This window comes from Syngnathoides biaculeatus, chromosome 5, assembly GCF_019802595.1.
Source record: "Syngnathoides biaculeatus isolate LvHL_M chromosome 5, ASM1980259v1, whole genome shotgun sequence".
Lineage (NCBI taxonomy): Eukaryota > Metazoa > Chordata > Actinopteri > Syngnathiformes > Syngnathidae > Syngnathoides > Syngnathoides biaculeatus.
The window spans coordinates 26,971,163-26,990,726 of NC_084644.1; the positions used below are offsets into that span (position 1 = coordinate 26,971,163).

Genomic DNA, 19,564 nt, shown 5'->3' on the forward strand with positions numbered 1-19,564 from the left:
TGACGCCTCACAAACTTCATATTGAAATCCAACAGGATAAAATAGTGGAATCGTATTGCGCATGTAAAGCAGAGTGAGTACTTTTTACTTGGAAACATCATGAGTAATATCATTGTAGTCTTTATAAGTGAGTGGGTGTATTCATTTGACTTGGCCCGTCATGGAATCCGTTGCTCTATCTGAAAAATGTCGGATGTGATACAAATAGGCATATAGATATTTCTCTTGCATGACATCGCGTATTTACGTATCACCAACCCGACTCTTCGGCATTAAAGAATACACACTTCATTCAGCAGGTCAGTGATACACTAACAAAGTGAAAGTTGTTCTCCTGCAATGTATAAAGCCGTGATGATAATGAAGTCAAACTCAGAGAAGATACTTCTCCCTCATTTACCTTTGAACATACAGCCTTGTGTTTGTTGATATTTTTCACACTGAATTGTACGTGAGGTCTTCCACTAGCCTTAATCCATCGTATACACTTAGTTAACTGTGTTTTAGGCTTTGGAAAATGAATCAAGCGGGCCCCTTGTAACCGAGCAGGATATCTTTCATCAGGATTCCACGTTCCCCAAGCGCATCTCAGGACCATTTTCTTCGTAACATTAACTTTTCCAAGCGCACGCTACTGACAACCAGCATTGCTTGTGGGACAATATGGCGAGAGGGACGTGTCAAGGCAGGGGTTAAAACAATGCGGCAATCTGATTGGCTATTATTGTACGAGTGATTGACAGGTCAGAAACGTCCATTTAGTCTTCAATTAACCTGGGATGCATGTTTTTGTAATCTGGGAGTAAAGTGGGTTTCCAGGAGAAAATATTTGATCTGATGATTTTTGTTTCTTCATTTCACTGGCAATCCTGATTCTGTGCCACTCTAAGTCTTGCCGCCCCACATCTTTCAAAAGTTCATAACATTGGGAGGGGTATGGAAGGCTCTGATTGGTGTTTCTGGTCCGTGGTATTACATGCAAAGCTGAATTTGTTGACTTGTGTGTGAACTTTCATGGTCACTCCATCCTTTTCCATACCCAGTGTTAATCCCCTCATCCCAAATCGGTTCTAAATAGAGATAAATGTGTTTGTTGGCAAAACATTTGTTGATTACTGCTAGCTCAAGGAATGTAACATCTTTTCCCTAGATTTTAAGGGTACAATATGTGTACCGTTGAGAGTACTTCCCCTGGATAAACCAGTGGACCCTCAAAGGTACAAATTTAGCACTTTTAATCTGACAGTGTATGTTTGTCAAGGTTCCAGATGCCAACGAATGGCTACGTAATTACACTATGTATTGTGCCTATTGCAGGTATAGATTCTCTTGACTGATTAGCAGTCGTAGCCCTAAGCCTCACAGGAGATGCAAATATGAAGTAATTAAACATGTTCCTCTTCAGTCATGTCAACATGGTATTTGAACTGCCCCCCCACACCACCTTCTTTGCCATGTGACAATTCTTTCTTATGTCACTCAGTTCTGCTTTCCAGTTGCCTCAAGATTTCTTTTCATTTTATCAGCATGTACTTCGACTTCCTCTGAGAAATGCATCCAGTAACTGAAGATGTCCAACAAGATTAATTTGTGCCCAAAACTTCCCAGCCACCTCCATCTAATCCCTGTTTTTGTCAGTGCGTCATCTCCTTGTGTACAAGGTGGTAAACACTTACGAGGTGACTTGGCTGAGCGGTGCCATTATAAACCTGCCCCACCTGTTTTTCCTCAGCCTGTAGCTTCTGACCCTACTTCAGTCCCTCCCTCCTTCCCATTCACTCCACCCTCTTTCCTTTTCACCTTCAACTTGCAATGACAAGCCTCAGGAATCGTTGCTGATTGTTAATGTTTGACAAGTAGGAAGAAGGTCGCAGACAACGGTGATCGCGAGTGCTTTGTTATTCTGTGATAACATCAGACTGAGACAATGTCGGACACAATGGGTGAGCCTGCCTTCTTCTTTTTTCATGTAAAGACGTGAAATATACTTTTCAGGGATATAAACACACTAAACACTCACTGCTAAGTTAAAACAACTTGCTATTCGGAAACTTGATTCTAACCAGTCTACGTTAATAACCATGCTTTCTAAGATCACAGAGATTTCTAGGATGATTAAAAGGAAATACATTAGTTATAATATATTTTACTGTACTCCCAAAAAGTGATTGACATCTTGGTAGTCCGGTAAAGTTTCAGTCTCAACCTAAAACGCACTTTTATCTTAATAGGTGAGTTTATAACTGACCTTACAACTGACTTAACTTGAGAATGCACTTTCCAACTGTTCAGTGTCTTAATACTTTTTTCACAACTTGCTGTTCCCTAGCAAAGAGCTGAACTGAAAAGTTTCACTTTTATGCCTTTCTGTGACTCTTTCAGTGTCTCTGCATCCCAGTTGAAATCTGATGCTGACACTAAAATTCTCAGCTCAGTGGCCACTTGCCTCTGACTGAGGTGAGGGGGCCAGTCACATGACTTGACTTGAGTCCGACTTGGGTTGCCAATTTTCAGAATTGGGACTCGCTTGGCTAAAATTTGACTTTGACTTGGTACTCATGATCATCAGCTGTACTTCGTCTTGAATGACACAAGTTGCCAATTTAGATTTGTCTTGCCTGATTTTTCCAACTTAAGACACAAGACAGAACAACGGTGACATCTAAATTGATCGTTTGGAAAAAAAACAAAGACTGGTGAGATAGTTATAATTAAACTGAAAGTTTAGCTCACCAGTAAAAGTGAAACGCGGCAAATGTGGGATTATTACAGGTATGCATGCAAGCTTTGTGTGTGTGTGTGCTGGTTTTAATGTGTGTGAGATAAAGCATGGCCAAAATGACATCTTAGATATCAGTTTATAATTGAGCCAAGAAATTTATTGGCTGATTCATTTATCGAAGATCCTTAACAATTCAGACGTTTGCTTCAGGCTTCCACCGCATACAGGAAAAAAAAAAAAGGTTTGTCACTGGACACTCGATGTCTGGACACATCACTAAGGCAACCCAAAAGAATGAGTTCTTCTGCCTCACTTGTTGATTGTGCCACAGAGGTTCTGGTGCTGATTGACTTTGAGGGCACCATGGGGGACGAGATCACGGTGCGGACAGGAGATGTAGTCAAAAACGTCACCAAGGCCAGCGAGGACGGCTGGCTGGAGGGGGAGGTGCAAGGCAAACGAGGCATCTTCCCGGCCAACTTTGTAAAGGTCCGAAGACCAAAAGCACCGCACTAATGGTACCGTATGGTGATTACCTGCATTCATCACTGTGATTTATTTTTTTCTGTCTCTGTAGGAGGTGCCAGTTTATTTGAAGGGGGACAGCAAGAGGGAACCAAGAAGCATCCGAACACGTATGCGTCAAAATCCTTAGTAAAGCTGCCGTGCTGTGCTTGCCTTTTGTAAAATATTCTTCTGTCCCTCCAGCAAAAAGGATGAAACAAGTACGGACATGCGAAGTGGTGTTTGCCTACAGCCCTCTCAACGAGGATGAACTGCAGTTGGTCGTTGGGGAGAAGGTGGAAATAATCAGCGAGGTATGGTTTCAGCCTCTTAGCAGCTTCAAAAATCTGAATAAATAAATAAATCAGGGCAATGCACGAGTTTGTTCAGGTGAGAGTTACTGTGTGGGTATTCCGAGCATCTTGGTGCCAGGTAAACAGAATTAGACCCTGAGGGGTTTTGAGAGGATATGAGCCACTACAATAACAGACTCTAATTTCCAGTATGGGTTAAGTTTCACATTGTCAAGCATACAACCGCAGTGTGTTTCCTTGGTGTTTGATGAGTCTTTGCCATGACAGATTGAAGATGGATGGTGGATGGGCATCAAAAATGGCAGAGTGGGGGCATTTCCATCCAACTTTGTCAGAGAAATCTTTGTCGCCCCTAAAGGTGTGTCCACACATTACTTTCAGAGCATGAGTAAATTTGCGAAGGCCCCTTTTCTTTCTACAAATAAATATTTTTCTTTGGTTCTCCCATAATACCACTCATAAAACCACCAATTTTTTACAATTTTTCACATCTAATATATCCTGGTGTAAATGTTTCTTTTGTGGGGGGGTCTCAACAAACAAAGTAAAAAATAAAATTTCATCCAACCCCAGTTTTACTGATTGCCGTGATATTGTCTGAACATGTCTATCATAACAAGCTGTGCAATGCAGTTGTACAGACCCATGCCTGAAATTTAACAGGATGTTGGCCATTTTTGTTTGAATCAGGCACTTTAGGCATACTTTGAAAAACCCTTACTAGGGAATTCAACCAAATGAGCCCCAATAAGAACCAGGTATCCTGGACAGATGAGCTTGTTACGTGTTTTGCTTTTATTAGTTTCATGTGCTATATATGAATCAAAATGCTAAACTGATTATGTCTTTAAAGATGGCAAACACAACGACAGCAAGGCCAGACCGAAGCTAAGTGACGCAGTCTTCAATAAAGAGGTACAGTACTGCAACATTTCTGTCCGATACTTGGCCGTCATTGCTCTATTGATATTGTTTTTGTCGGTTTTACAGATATCCCAGAGAGCAACAGTCCGAAGCAAAGCAAAAAACGGTAGGTGACACTCATAATACTAAAATTATATTCATGGGATTGTCTGTTCACACTGAGGAGATTTCAGTTTCCAAAAGCAGACAGACAGGTCTAGTCAAAGCTTGACAGCTGCTCGACAAGTGACAAGCAGAAATTCTGGTGCTGAATTCATTGTGGGTGAGGTCAGATATAATAAGGAAAATACACCTGATGTAGGTTTATTCATATCTCTACGTTAACTTTCAGGAATTGAGGGTTTTCCAACATGCTTTATTCATTTAAAAGAACAATAATCCTAATTGAATTCTGAAACGCTTGATGACAGCGACTGTATACTGTGTCAGTTCATGTGTGTTTTCTCTGTGGTGGGGTGACTGAAAAGCAGAGGTGGCAGTAGCACTCACGCTTCAATAGAAGTATAGATACTTGTGTAAATTAAAGCATGGGTGAAGTGTTGATTCAACACGTTTGCTCAAAAAAAAAAAAAACATATCTGCACACAAACTAGTTTCCCGGTTATTAATTTTTCTAGGGCTCATAATGAGAAGGGGGCGGGGGGAAATGAGATAGCATTGGTTTTGATATGCTCTTATACTTTCAGACATGGTTGTGCACAGTTTTTAAAACCCTGTTTCTATATAAAATACTCTCCATATATCGATCCTATTTTATGAAAAATGATTGTTAATCAAAACATAAATTCTTCACCCACTGAAAAAAATGAATTGTCCACCATATTGTAATTTATTGATATACACTTGTAGTGTATGTTTGAAGATGAGTTGAATCCAATGTATTGTAGTCAACCTTTCATTTCCACTACCAGCAACATGTAACCATATCTTCTTTCCTCAGTGGTGGAGTGTTGTCAAGTCATGTTCGACTACAAGGCTAAAGCAACGGACGAGCTGGATCTGAAGATTGGGGACGTTGTTGTCATACTACGAAAGGTTCAAGAACATTTGTGTCATCGCTTTCCCAGACATTCTTTGGCTATGACACCATCGAGTGCCTTTTCTCATTTTTTAATGCCGTATTTGTCATTTTAGTAAAAACCAGTTGAACTAGTTGAACTGCTCAAGAAAGTCACGCACCACAAGATACGTAAAAGGTTTGATGAATGTCCCAATCGTGAATGAGATGAGCGAAATTTGACAAAGACTGTAGAGCAGGGATGTCAAACTCATTTTTGTGTTGGGACAATGTAGTTACAGATTATACGTACAGGATACACGCCATGATTGAAACCACATAAATGTGAAGTTATGATTGTGAAACCACATAAATGTTACATTGTTTCATTATGCACGCCCGCGATCCTCGTGTTCAGGAAATGCAGACACATTTTAACTATTGTTCAAGGAACAGTAAATTGGGTTTGTAACACCCCCCACCACCAAAAATGCTTGAAATATTCCCAGCCTCAAATTTGACACCTGCGATATGGAGACTTAATTTGGTCATTGCAGAAAATGGGTTTTGGCTGTGTTTATGTTTGAGGGTGATTGCTTTCTTTTCAATAAATCTTTTTAAGAAAGCAATTAGTTGTCCCAATGGAAGCCAGGGGGACTTTTGAGGTAAATTCCACTTTCATCTGCATCTAAAGGAAACCGAAGATGACGGTTGGTGGGAGGGTGAGCTAAACGGACGTTGCGGATTCTTCCCCGATAACTTCGTCATGGTGATACCGCCAATGGACAGTCTAAAGGTGAGCCAATCGACAAAACCATAATTAATGAGCTTTAAAGGAGACATGTTTTAGAGATTTTTTTTCATTCTCTTGTATACAAATATTTGGGTCTTTGGAGTGTCTGCCAAACCATTGACTGCAAATTTAAACCCCCAAGTGAATAAATTGTTTTTTCTGTTAATGTGTCTGGAAGCAAGCTGTTCAGAATTTTGCCAGACTGTGACACAACAGTATAAATAAATGTTCCATTACTTCAAAGTTGGCCAGTTCCCAGTTCCAAGGTATCCTGCAGTTTTGAAAACAGTTTCAGCAGCGTGAGTTTTTTTTCTTCTTTTTATGGTGCAGGTAAAATTACAGAATGACTACTACGGGAGGTAATACTTCTTATACAAATATCACATCTCCAAGTGCAATATTTATCACTCTTAAGCAAATTAAAGGTAATGTTAGCATAGTACTACAACACTGTCTTGAAATAACAATTTACAACCAGCAATGAGAGTTAGCTTTCCTACAATATAGGCTAACTACCGATGCAGCTAATTAGCACAGCTATCATCGGTGTAACAGTCATACAACTTCACAAAGTGAAGAACAGAAAAGTACCTGCTCTTTTTCTGAGACACAATTACTTTTACTGTTGTACAATTTTTAGATTTTACAAAAAAATAAAATAAAATAAAAATAGTGCGACACGGTGGCACAGCTGGAAACCGTTGGTCTCACAGTTCTGAAGTGCAATGTTAAATACCGGCCATAACTGTGTGGAGTTTGCATGTTCTCTCCGTGTCTGTGTGGGTTTTCTCCGGGCACTCCGGTTTCCTCCCACAACACAAAAACATGCAACATTAATAGGACATTGTAAATTGCCCTTAGTTGTGATTGTGATTGCGGCTGTTTGTCTCCATGTGGCCTGCGATTAGCTGGCAACCAGTTCAGGGTGTAGCCCGCCTCCTGCCCGTTGACAGCTGGGATAGGCTCCAGCACTCCCCGTGACCCTCGTGAGGATAAGCGGAAAAAGAAAATGGATGGATGTGTTATACCCTGAAAATCTTATCTATTCACACTTATAGTGCTGTTTCTGTAATACTCAGTGTTGTGCTCATGCACTGTCTAAATATGGATTGGTGTCAAGGATGTATGTTGAAGATGAATGATACTGGCAGCCAATAACTTAAGCTCTTCACTATTTGGACAGAACCTGTCTGCCTTGTAAAAAAAACAAAAAAAAACAAAAAAACAGGAATTGTCAATGAAACTCACAAATAGTGTAGTACAAACGTCTTTGAGCCACTTATTTAATTGACTAAGCCTACTGAAACCTTCATCTTCAAATCCTTCCACCGAGAGAGGTACAGTCAAAATCCAAACACTTTTGTGAGATCAATTAAGTCTTACTTCATTACCTCTGATTACTACTGTGTGTATAATGACAGATTTCACAGTTGGAGGTTCAGCAGTGATCTCCAGGATTATTATTTGGGTTTTTTTTTTTTTTTTTTTAAATCAGACACCGTCTCATTGGTAAAATACTGTCATTTGGTGTTCTTTTCACTGGATGAAAAATGGAAAGGCAGTTGGTCCTGATGACATTCCGGAGGAGGTATGGAAGGAATTTGGAGAGGTGGCTTTGGAGTTTTTGTCCAACTTGTTCAACAGAATACTAGTGGGTGAGAAGATGCCTGAAGAATGGAGGAAAAGTGTGCTAGTTCCCATTTTTAAGAAAAAAAAGGGACTTGCAGAGCTGTGGCAACTATAGAGGAATGAAGTTGATGAGCCACACAATGAAGTTATGCGAAAGAGTAGTGGAGGCTAGACTCAGGACAGAAGTAAGTATCTGCGAGCAACAGTATGGTTTCATGCCTAGAAAGAGTACCACAGATGCACTATTTGCCTTGAGGATGCTCGTGGAAAACTACAGAGAAGGTCAGAGGGAGCTACATTGTGTCTTTGTGGATCTAGAGAAAGCCTACGACAGAGTACCAAGATAGGAACTGTGGTACGGCATGTGTAAGTCTGGTGTGGCAAAGGAATATGCTCGAATAGTACAGGACATGGATGAGGATAGCAGAACAGCGGTGAGATGTGCTGTAGGTGTGTCATAAGAATTTAAGGTGGAGGTGAGACTGCATCAGGGATCCGCTCTGAGCCCCTTCCTGTTTGCAGTAGTAATGGCTAGGCTGACATTTGAGGTTAGACTGTATTCCCCTTGGACCAAGATGTTCGCAGATGATATTGTGATCTACAGGGAAAGCAGGGAGTAGGTAGACGAACAATTAGAAAGATGGAGGCACGCACTGTAAAGGAGAGGAATGATGATTAGCTGAAGTAAAACAGAGTATATGCGCATGAATGAGAGGGGCGGTGGGGGAAGAGTGAAGCTCTATGGACAAGAGATAGCAAGGGTGGACGACTTCAAATACTTGGGGTCAACAATAGAGAGCAATGGTGAGTGTGGTAAGGAAGTCAAGAAACGGGTCCAAACGGGTTGGATCAGTTGGCGGAAGGTGTCTGTTGTTCTATGTTACAGAAGAGTCTACACAAGGATGAAAGGCAAAGTTTATAAAACAGTGGTGATGTACGGATTACAGATGGTGGCACTGAGAAACATCAGGAAGCAGAACTGGAGGTAGCAGAAATGAAGATGCTGAGGTTCTCGCTTGATGTGAACAGGTTGTATAGGATTAGAAATGAGCTCATTAGGGGGACAGCAGATTTAGATGGTTGGGACATGTTCAGAGGCAAGAGAGTGAGTGTGTTGGTAAAGGGTGCTGAGGATGCAGCTGCCAGGCAAAAGGGCGAGAGGAAGACCAAAGAGAAGGTTTATGGATGTGGTGAGGGAAGACATGAGGGCAATTGGGGTTAGAGAGGAAGATGCACGAAATAGGCTTAGATGGAAAAAGATGACACGCTGTGGTGACCCCTTATGGGACAAGCCGAAAGGAAAAGAAGAAGGTGTTCTTTTCACTGCAAAATGTTTCACATCCTTGACAGCTCCATCAGCAACTATTAATATTTGGAGTGTCATTTTTTTCCACAGTCCACATTTGCCCACTTCGGGGTGGCTGTCTGTTAGCACACTTCTGCTTTTGAGACAAAGGTAGAGTGATATAATTCCCCAATTGTACATTTACATCCACTTAAAAACAGTGCATTTTCCAGAACTGACATCCTCTGTAGCAGTCCACGATAGTTCTCAGTGATCTTGAGAGACACCTTGTCACTGGTCTCTTTGCCAATAGCAGGCGTGTGCTCATTAACAGGCCATGCTAACGTGGAAGGGGGTAGCAAAAAACAAATACTGGTGTATGGATATAACTGAGTGCATCTACCAAAAAGTATTTAAAAACCTACAGTCCAACAATTTTAAAAACATCAAGGAGGTGCTTCTTCCAACTTACTTGGAGCAAGAAAACAGGCTTATCAGCAGGAAACCCAAGGTGAACCAAGCAGAGCAACTAGGAAAGCGTCTGCACTGTACAAAAGTGAGAGGATAAAGTGCCAAGTGCTATCTCTATGAGTGAAAATACAACCTGTTACTTCACATTTAGAGGGGCTTGCTTTTCTCTTCAGACAAGGGGCTGTTGGAGAGTACCTGCTCACCTCGTACCTCCAACCCCAATTGTCATGAAGGGTCGGGTAGAGCATTGGCCGAATTGCATAAGACAAAATTCATGACAGAGATCTTGGGCAATCATTTGTCCTTTGTGTATTATGACATAAGAATGTCACAGATTTGTTTTTCAGACAACTTGGGAAATGTTTTATATTGTGGAAAAAAAGTACCCAATATTCAGCCATCCATTTTCCTAGCCGTTTATCCTCACGACCTTCGTGTGAGTGTTGGAGCCTATCCCAGCTGACAACAGGCAGGAGGCAGGGTGCACCCTAAACTGGTTTCCAGCCAATCACAGGACACATGAAGACAGACAACAGTCGCACTCACAATCACACCGTGGGGCAATTTAGAGTCTCCAATTCATGTTGCATATTTTTGGGATGTGGGAGGAAACTGGCGTGCCCAAAGAAAACCCATGCAGGCATGGGGAGAACATGCAAACTCCACACAGGCGGGCCAGGATTTGAATCCCGGTCCTCAGAACTGTGAGGCCAACACTCTACATCTGCTCCACCGTGCCTCAAAATACCCAGTATGTCTCCCTTAAAGTAATTTTTTTTCAATTTGTCCTTAAAAGCTTATCCCTATCCAACTCGCTGCCAGGATGCAGTGACTCAGAGTTTGGTGTATTTTGGAAATTACTCACACCAAAGAGTTTAAGAAAAATAAATAAATCAGTGGTTTCTTGAATACACGAAGGCTGACTTCAGTTTTTTTCTCTCTCTCTCTCTCTCTTTCTGTTCTACAGTCTGGTAACAAGAGCCTACCGCCCACACGCAACATCAACAAAAATGTCTCAGGTACATTTTGGTGACACATTTGAACAGAAAACTTGAAAACTTGTATTGTACTTCTATGGACTGGAAGCCGCATTGGGAAGGATGTCTCGTAAGCTTCATTTCACTTGTCACGTTCATGACATGGTTGACGAGTAACACTTGCTCTTACTGGGTTACAAGTAGGTGACTTTGCAGTTGGGTGTGCAACCTATTTCCTTTTTCACATTATGTACTTGTAAAAAAAATGTTTGCACTGCTCGTGAGAAAATTTCTAGAAGTCTTGGGTGATTGCTTTTCAAATTTTGAGACTGTAAACAGAGCAAAGCAGACATTTTCTTTAAGAGGACATAGTTAAAATTTTTATTTATTTTAGAAACGTCTGTCGCCAAGGCTTATGAATGTGTTAATTTACACTCTTTAAAATTAAGCGGGAAGTCATAACTCCAATACAACCCACGCTAAACACTGCTCGTAAAAGCCAATGTTGGCCTCGGGTTTATTGTAGGTTTAGTGGATATTGGGTAAGCTGAAAGGGTTAGCAATCAGTGTGCTTGGGCAGTGATTCCCAAACAGTGTGCTGGTGTACATTAGTGTGCCGTGAGCGCTATTCAGGTATGCCGTGGGAAATTATCCAATTTTATGTAATTGCTAAAAAAAAAAAAAAAAAAAAAACATTTATTCCAAGAAATTATGTATTTTTATCCATCTATTTATGCCAGTGAGGCACAATGACAGACAGAGCAAAAAAAAAAAATCCTCTTCTATTAGACAGCAGGTAGTACATCCAGTAATTAATCGATCCATTTTTGGTGACATTTACTTTTGTTGGTGTGGCTTGGGATTTTTCAATTGTAAAATATGTACCTTGGCCCTATAAAGGTTGGAAATCACTGTACTAAGGTTTGCGTTTTTAGAATCCAAACTTCATTGACGGTTACATCAGTTATGTGTGTTTTCTCTCTCAGAAAATGCCACAAGCGCACAGGGTTAAGGTTTCGGCTGTTGGTGAGTTTGGGTGTGTGGAAATTTGCCTTTACACTGTATTTATTTCGGAGTAGGGAGGCTGCACATCTGTACTTGTACGGTTAAAAACGTACTCATTCTAGACAGTGATACCACTTCACTAGCCTGACAAAGATTCTAAGTGGGAGCTAAGTCAGTCTTGGAAATGTTTTGACGGGCAATGTTTTGTATTCTGTGATTGTTTTACGTACTATACTGTTACAGGCAGCCCATGTATCACTAGTGGTACCTGTACCACACGTTGAGAATCACTAGTTTAAGGTGTAAGGGGTTGAGTTTATTTAGAAACCAACTTTAACATGGTTGCTGTTGCTACAGTTACACTTTCTTCAAAGGGAGTTGTTTAGGCTGTGGGGGTAGGGGGGTAAAGGTTAGAGTTTATGGAATATAACTACCACTATTGGGAGTGGATTGGTGCCACAGTTACACGACTTTTCCCAGGAAGTCTAAAAAACAAGGTTAGGGTAAGATGTTATTGTTAGATTTAGTGTTTTCAGAATGCAAACTATTTTGGTTGATAGTGGATTGATGCCACAGGTTTTTTTTTCCCAGACAGTTTCCCAAGGAGTTGGGTGGTGGTAAGAGGTCATGTGACACTGTTTGAGAGTCTTGCAAGGAAACGGGAGGGTGGGGATGTGAGGAGGCGTGGGGAGTAGTGGTGGGGAGTGAGGCATCTTGTCACAGAACAGATTTCTGAGAGTGGCACAAGTCTGAGCGTCACTGCTCTGTTAGTGTGATTTGACACTTGAAAGGAAATGCGGTGAATACCCATGGTGAGCTTCCTCAACCGCTGCAATATGCTTCGTGTAAGTGTCACGCTGGTTTTTGGTGATATCTCAGTGCATATTGGTTTGGATTTGTATGGTAAATAATAGCACACTGACGAGATTGGTGTCTGAGCTTTTAATTGTCTGAGAAATATTGATGTGACAATTGGGAGCTATGTGTCAATTGCAGTTGGTCCCAGCTGAGACCAGCATTGCTCCTACGCAGCTTTTCTTCATATCGTTTTGTGTTGACCTACAGTCAGCAAGCATTTTCACTTGATTTTGGTCGTCCTTTTCTTGCAATGTTCAATGTACTTATTGACTATAAGGAGTATACAACAAAACATACAGTGTATTATTATTATTATGAGATGGGAGAACCTAGTTCTCTCTGAATGTTCTGAACTCCTATTTTAAAGAAAAGATGTATCGAATAATGTTGCCCACAGAATGGCATCACATTTTTGGATTTTAGATAGCAAATTGAAGATATTCTATTAATTTTTGCATAAACAGCTTCAAGATGTAATTGATCAACAACGATTTTTACAATTTTCTATGATTGTTCTTTGACGAGCTCCATATGTAGCAATTTGATCTTTTTTCCTAAATTGAGTCGGTTTATTTGTAAACCTGGAAAAACATTTCCTTGTTTCTCCATTTTTTTTCTTCTTCTTCTTTGGGAAATATCACAGAAATCTTATGTTATGTCAAATAGTCTGATTTATTTTCTTTTTGTTTCTTGTATCACCAACGTGGGTTCGAGGTTTTGTTAGCTATATACTGTATTGCCTCTGATAAATTCAAATGTGTCTTTTGATATCTTCTTTTCAATTGTACTTGTGTGGAGTTTGCATGTTCTCCACGTGCCTGTGTGGGTTTTCCCCTGGGACTCCGGTTTCCTCCCACATCCCAAAAACATCCATTAAATGGAGACTCAAAATTGCTCCTCGGTGTGATTGTGAGTGCAACCGGTTGTTTGTATCCATGTGCCGTACGACTGGCTGGCAACTACTTCAATGACAGTTGGGATAGGCTCCAGCAATCCTGCGACCCTTGTAAGGATATGCGGCTCATGGATGGATCTCTAAATGAGAGATTTTTTTTTCAGAATACAAAAAACATTGGTTGTTTATTTACAAATGTTTTTTTGTAACACAAGGTAAATTCATGTTCACATGATTGTTTTCTGTTTTTTTAACTTTCATTCATCTATGAATTATTTTTGGTTTCATTCTTCATTGATGTAAAATTAGCAGATAGACTTACAGTCAGTTGCACTGCCTCTGGTTCATCTCAGTTTTCTTCTTCATTTGCATTTTCCAGCCAAAACAGACGGCCCAGCCATGGACAAAGTTGCCTCGACGAAGACAATAGGTATGATGATATTGGACACACGCATGCACACACACACACACACACACACACTGTGTCCAGAGAAAAAACGGATTTTACATTTGGAGTAACCTGACAATATTTCTTGGCAGATGAAAAACCACAGCTTAAGGACTTGCGAAGCCATCCTCCAACCAAAGTCAAGCTTCCAAGCATCAACAAACTCAGCCCGACTCATCTCAAAGACAAAGCCAACAAAGGGATATCCAAGTGAGACATTCCCGATCCCCCACCTCCCCAATAAATAAATAAAACTGTTTTTTTTTAAACATTGGCAACCTTTCTTAAAAAAAAAAACAACAACAACAACAAAAAAAATAGGTGAGTAAAGGTCACAGGAGAAAATACCAGGAACGCTCCTGCTTGGCATTGACAGCCAAGCCTTTTACAAATTCAGGTTTTGGTTGCCGCTGTGTCCTTAGAAAAGAATAATGCCAGGATGCCTGACCTTTAGTGGCAAACAGTGGTACGTTTAAGATGAGTCAGATTGGGCCAACCACGCGAGAGCAGCCTACTTCCTGTTTCCTGTGAGAATTTGCACGCAGGCTCAGAAAATCAAAACAAAGACACCTTAAATTCAAGAGTTCCTAAAGGCTGTTCCCTGTATAACCGTACGCAGTACATTTGGTACAAAGCAACAGTTAACTTTTACCTTTCACACTTATTAGTGGAACACACTCAAGCACTGTAGTGCAGTTCAAAAACAGGACAATCACAATATTACTCTTGCAGAGCCAACGGCGATACATCCCCTCACTTGCCGAAATCCCCAGAGGACAAAGACGGTGACCATTTTGACGCCGTGGACCCAGACGGCGACAAGCTGAACCACCCGACAGCCAACCGAGCCAAGCCCCCTCAAAGGAGACCCCCATCTGGCGCAGCCGTAGGAGTGCAGGTAAAAAAAAAACACACACACACACACACACACACACACACACACACACACACAACACACACACACACACACACACACACACACACACACACGACGCCTGTCTTAGTCATGTTGAAAGTATTGGAATGGTAAATCACTGCACACATGTGAAGTCATTCTATAATTGTGGCAACAACAAGCTGACGCCTTACTTTTACGTCCACTCAACCACTGAACAAAACCAGTTCAAGGCCAAGATCAATTATATTGGTGATGATGATGATAATCAAATGCTTTAAGTTGAATGTTATTACAAAAACTACAAACAAACTGTGAGCAGTAATTTTTCAATTCAGTGGTCATCAATTGCAATATTTTCTCCACAGACTCCAAGTGACTCTGCACCGGAGGTGACCAAGAAGGGCCAAACTGATAAACAGCCTGACTTACAAAAGGTGTGATGTAATATCCAGCCATCATTTTCTGCACCATGCATCCTCACTAGAGTTGCGGGAGCGCTCCAACCTATACTAGCTATCTTCGGGCGAGAAGCGAGGTAGACCCTGAACTGGTTAATAGCCAATCACAGTACACATAGAAACAAACAACCATTCGTTCTCACATTTGCACCAATAGGCAATTTACAGTCTTCAATCAACCTATCATCCATGTTTGTGGGTTGTGGGAGGAAGTATCTGGTAAAAACCCACACAGGCATGGGAAGTACATGCAGACTCCACACAGGTGGGGCTGGGATTTGAACCTCGGAACTGTGAGGCAGATATCCTAATCAGTTGTCAACCGTGCCACCCGTAATGTAATATATCAATCCATCCATATATTTTCTGAGCCACTCACAAGGGTCGTGGTAGTGCTGGAGCCAATCCTAGCTGTCATTGGGCAGGAGGCGGGGTACACCCTCAACTGGTTGCCAGCCAATCGCAGGGCACTTGGAGACAGACAACAGTCGCACTCACAATCACACCTGTACCTCCACAGGTGCAGGTGGAAGTCCAAAATGTGGCCCAAAATGACCAGGTGACGCTGGAGAGCCTGCAGGGTGACATCAAGGATCTGCAGATGGCTCTGGAGATTCTGCAGACACGATACGAGTGAGTGCCCTATTTATATCTCGAGCACGCACAACAACAGTGCACTCCTTCTGGATTGCACTATTTGGCTCACCAACATCAAAACGGATAATTCCCGATTCCATGAATAAAATACATATTTTCCTCACTATGAATAATATTCAATCAAATATCACTTTTCAAAAAACTCTGAAATCCAATGCAATCAAATGAGATTTGTTTTCATTTTTCTCCCAAAAAATTTAACACAGTGGACCACTTCCATTCACAGGATAGAGACCAGGCCCAAACACCAATACCAGAAATTTACAAATAATTGAAACTCATTGGAATTACCATGAAGAAAAAACACAAAGTGGCCGAATCTTCTTCTTTCAGCTTGTCCCTTTTGGGGTTGCCACAGCGTATCATGTCAGATGAACGCATATATATGTTTGGCACAATTTTTACGCCAGATGCCCTTCCTGACACAACCCTTCTCAGGGAGTGGAGGCCCCAGTGGGATATGAAACCACAACCCCCGGTTAACCAAACCAGTGCTCTAACCACTGAGCTACGGGGCCTCACGAAGTAGCTGAATATAATGTAAAAAACAAAACTGAATAAGTGAGACATCAGCTAAAAAAAAATTAACACGAAGTGGGAGTTAGGGTTAGGCTCTCGCCAAAAATCTGCAAATACTGTAGGTGATTGTTGGGTGTTGGATACCAGGTGACTTTGCAAATGGTGAACCTCAAATACGCTCAGGTCCACAGTACTCACCTCTATGCCAACACTCCACTGCGGAGCTTCTGAATCATTTTCCAGTTGTCATCATGCCTATAGCAGCATGTTGGCTTTTCCGAAAGACTATCTGCTAATCAACGTTATGTTTCAGAAGGAGAAAAACTTCCACGTTTCATTTCTGATGCCGAACATTGGGATGTGCCTTCGTGTCAGAGTGCAACAGCATTCTTCTCATTATTATTTTATTTCCTGCACATATTTGAAATGAACCTGCTTGACTTTCACTCACCCCTCGACTGAGGGGAGTTTTTTTTTTTCTTCTCAATAATCAAAACTCGGAATGAACAATAATCCCTGTTGAATCCTTGTTTGAAACAAATATTGATAGATTAGAATTCAACTAGAGTGTATTACAGAAAGACCTGGCAAACATCTATAAATAAGAGAACATTAGCGTTAGTTACCACGTCAACAAACATAAACTGTGTGTTAACTTTATGCCACAACAAAAACTTTGTTTAGAAGCCCCCTGTCCCTCTTTGCGGCCGGCATGGTTTAAATGTTTTTTTTTAATGACATGACTCATGTCGTCGAGCCCAATTTTAACTATGTCTTGAAATGAAAGACTGAAGATTATGGCCATTTTGTTTGGAAACAGAAAAAGTAATAACTGAGGTAGCCGATTTCGGACATGCGTGCCATATTGGCGATTTATTTGCCAAAAAATCATTGTGAAACCTAAAGCACATCCTTAACGAGCATAAAGATCTGCATATTGGTATTCAAAAACAAAAATAACGTTCCATTTTAAGAAAAAGCGTTCACAATTGTTTGTTGCATGCTGAAATGAGGTTGGCCCAACTCGTGCTTTCATTACCACGATGACCAGGATTTGCTTGGAAATAATATCTGATCTTCACCCGTCGTCGCTGTCAAGTCACATTTACATAATACTGGATAGCACCTTTGCGTCCTAGTGTTGTGGTACTTTAAATCAACAAAATTAACTAGTAGTAATAAAAGTTTCCTGCATGTGTATTTGGTCAGACACGGCATGCAGGAACTGAAGGAAGAACTGCGCGACGAGAGAAACAAGCGACTGACACTGGAGGTCAGTCAAGTTTGACATTTTGCAAGCATAACCGCGATATTGATCATTTTTAAATGCAATACTGATGCGGTGTGTATATTTTTCCACACAGGAAGAAGTAATCACATTGAGACTGAAAAATTAATCTCAAAGCACAACCAATCCCGCAGTTTGCCCATGGACTGCAAAGGTCACACGCAAGGTCAAATTGACCTCTACAGAAATCAAGAGAAAAAACAGGATTACATTTATTCTGTTTGTACTACTAGTGTGTTCCTTTGTTTTTGAAAAAATTGACAAAAATTGAGGGTTAAAATAGTTTTTGATGATTGCAGGTCATATTGACCTATGAACATTATTGCTCAAAAATGAACACAAAAGGAGAGTGAGAGAGTTCGACATTTATTTTTATTATATATTTTTTCTGGGTTTTTATTTTTCTATAACAATTAATCTTGTTATATGTGTGTATGTGGCTGTACAGACGTATAATAGTTTTTTTCTGTAGTTTTGTTCACCCTTGTACAAGAATATCATACTCTTAATTTCCACGTGGAGGCGCCATTGGGTTATTAAAGCTCACCTTTCCTGATTGTTGCCTCAAGGTAGAACAAATCATCAAATCAAAAGGTTTGGTTCTGAAGACACAAATAATATTTCCAATTAATGCATTAATGCGGCAAAAATTGTTTCAAAATGAGGAAAAACCTGGTAGTCAACTAGCCTCATGGAAACAAAATGAGCTGTGAATGTCCACGGACTTGGGATGCTGCGTCTCAAAAACTTATACTGCCTGTAGAAGCTACGATTGTTATGATTATTATAATTATTAGCCATTTTTCCCTCAAGGATGCTGTTCTGACAAAGGAGGGAGGTGTTCAGAGAGAGAGAGAGAGAGAGAGAGAGAGAGGGAGAGAGGGAGAGAGGGAGAGAGAGAGAGAGAGAGAGAGAGAGAGAGAGAGATCAAGCACGCCTGACTTTGGTGCAGGCAGCGTGGGGTCGATTCCTGCTCAGTGATGGTGTTGATACTTGCCCAGCGATTGGTCTGCTCACCAGTTCAGGGTGTTCCCTGCCACCTGCCCATTGGTAGGTGGGTTGGATCCAGCACGTCTGTGGCCCTTGTAAGGATAAGCAGCTAAGAAAATGGATGGATGGATATATCTATATATATAATTTACTGTAGTTTCAATTTACCACTTGGCACCGAACTGAAATATTTTTGTATGTAAATAATGTAATCTTTACACCATTCATCCATCCATTTTCTGAGCCGTTTATGCTCACAAGTGTCACAGGAGTTTTTGAGCTTATCCCAGTTGTCATCGGGCAGGAGGTGGGGTACACCCTGAACTGGTTGCCAGACCAATCGCTGGGCCATTAAAGGATTTATAATTTGCTTGAATGTGATTTGAGCACGCATTGCAGACTTGGAAGGTGTGATGTTGTAATGAATATGAAAAGTTAATAAACTTTGCCTTTTGGTAACATGACATTTAGTTTAAAGTCATAGATATTTTCTTGAACATTAATATTCAGTGCTCGAAAATGTTTATAGTTCTCTCATATAACCCAGAAAGACTCCATACTATGCTTTTAAATAATAAAATAACATTCTGTGACTCTTTGTGTATGAGCACTGAACCTGGCTAGTGTGCTTTTAGAGTAAGTTAGAAAGAGCTAAGGTTTTGGCTAACACTGCCAATGTGTGTGCTACCATTCTAGCATGATTGACATGAAGTCGAGACTTTCAGAATAAATAACATTTCAGATTAAATTTTAAACACAGAGATGAAACTTTCAGAAGACACTAAAGGCGCACGTGGGGATCGCCATAAATAGTAAGCAGGAAGTGTTGTGTTCAGAGAGCCAGCAAAGAGAGTTGATGCTGCTCCCTGTTATTAGTGTACCAACCATTAAGGAAACAAAATAAAAATACAATGTTCAAGCGTTTGAGCCAG

The 19,564-nt window shown here is 40.8% G+C and overlaps 1 protein-coding gene across 1 annotated transcript; it reads left to right on the forward strand.

Moving 5' to 3' along the window:
• The first annotated feature begins 1,764 nt into the window (after positions 1 to 1,764).
• Positions 1,765 to 19,225, forward strand: sh3d21 (SH3 domain containing 21). Its single transcript, XM_061820213.1, has 17 exons — positions 1,765 to 1,943; positions 3,054 to 3,211; positions 3,300 to 3,357; positions 3,431 to 3,540; positions 3,808 to 3,898; positions 4,394 to 4,455; positions 4,531 to 4,570; positions 5,405 to 5,499; positions 6,156 to 6,257; positions 10,607 to 10,658; positions 13,754 to 13,804; positions 13,915 to 14,032; positions 14,555 to 14,720; positions 15,086 to 15,154; positions 15,699 to 15,811; positions 17,564 to 17,627; positions 17,719 to 19,225. Exons 1-17 carry the CDS (start codon positions 1,928 to 1,930, stop codon positions 17,749 to 17,751), a joined length of 1,398 nt encoding a protein of 465 aa, XP_061676197.1. The 5' UTR covers positions 1,765 to 1,927; the 3' UTR covers positions 17,752 to 19,225.
• The last annotated feature ends 339 nt before the right edge of the window (positions 19,226 to 19,564 follow it).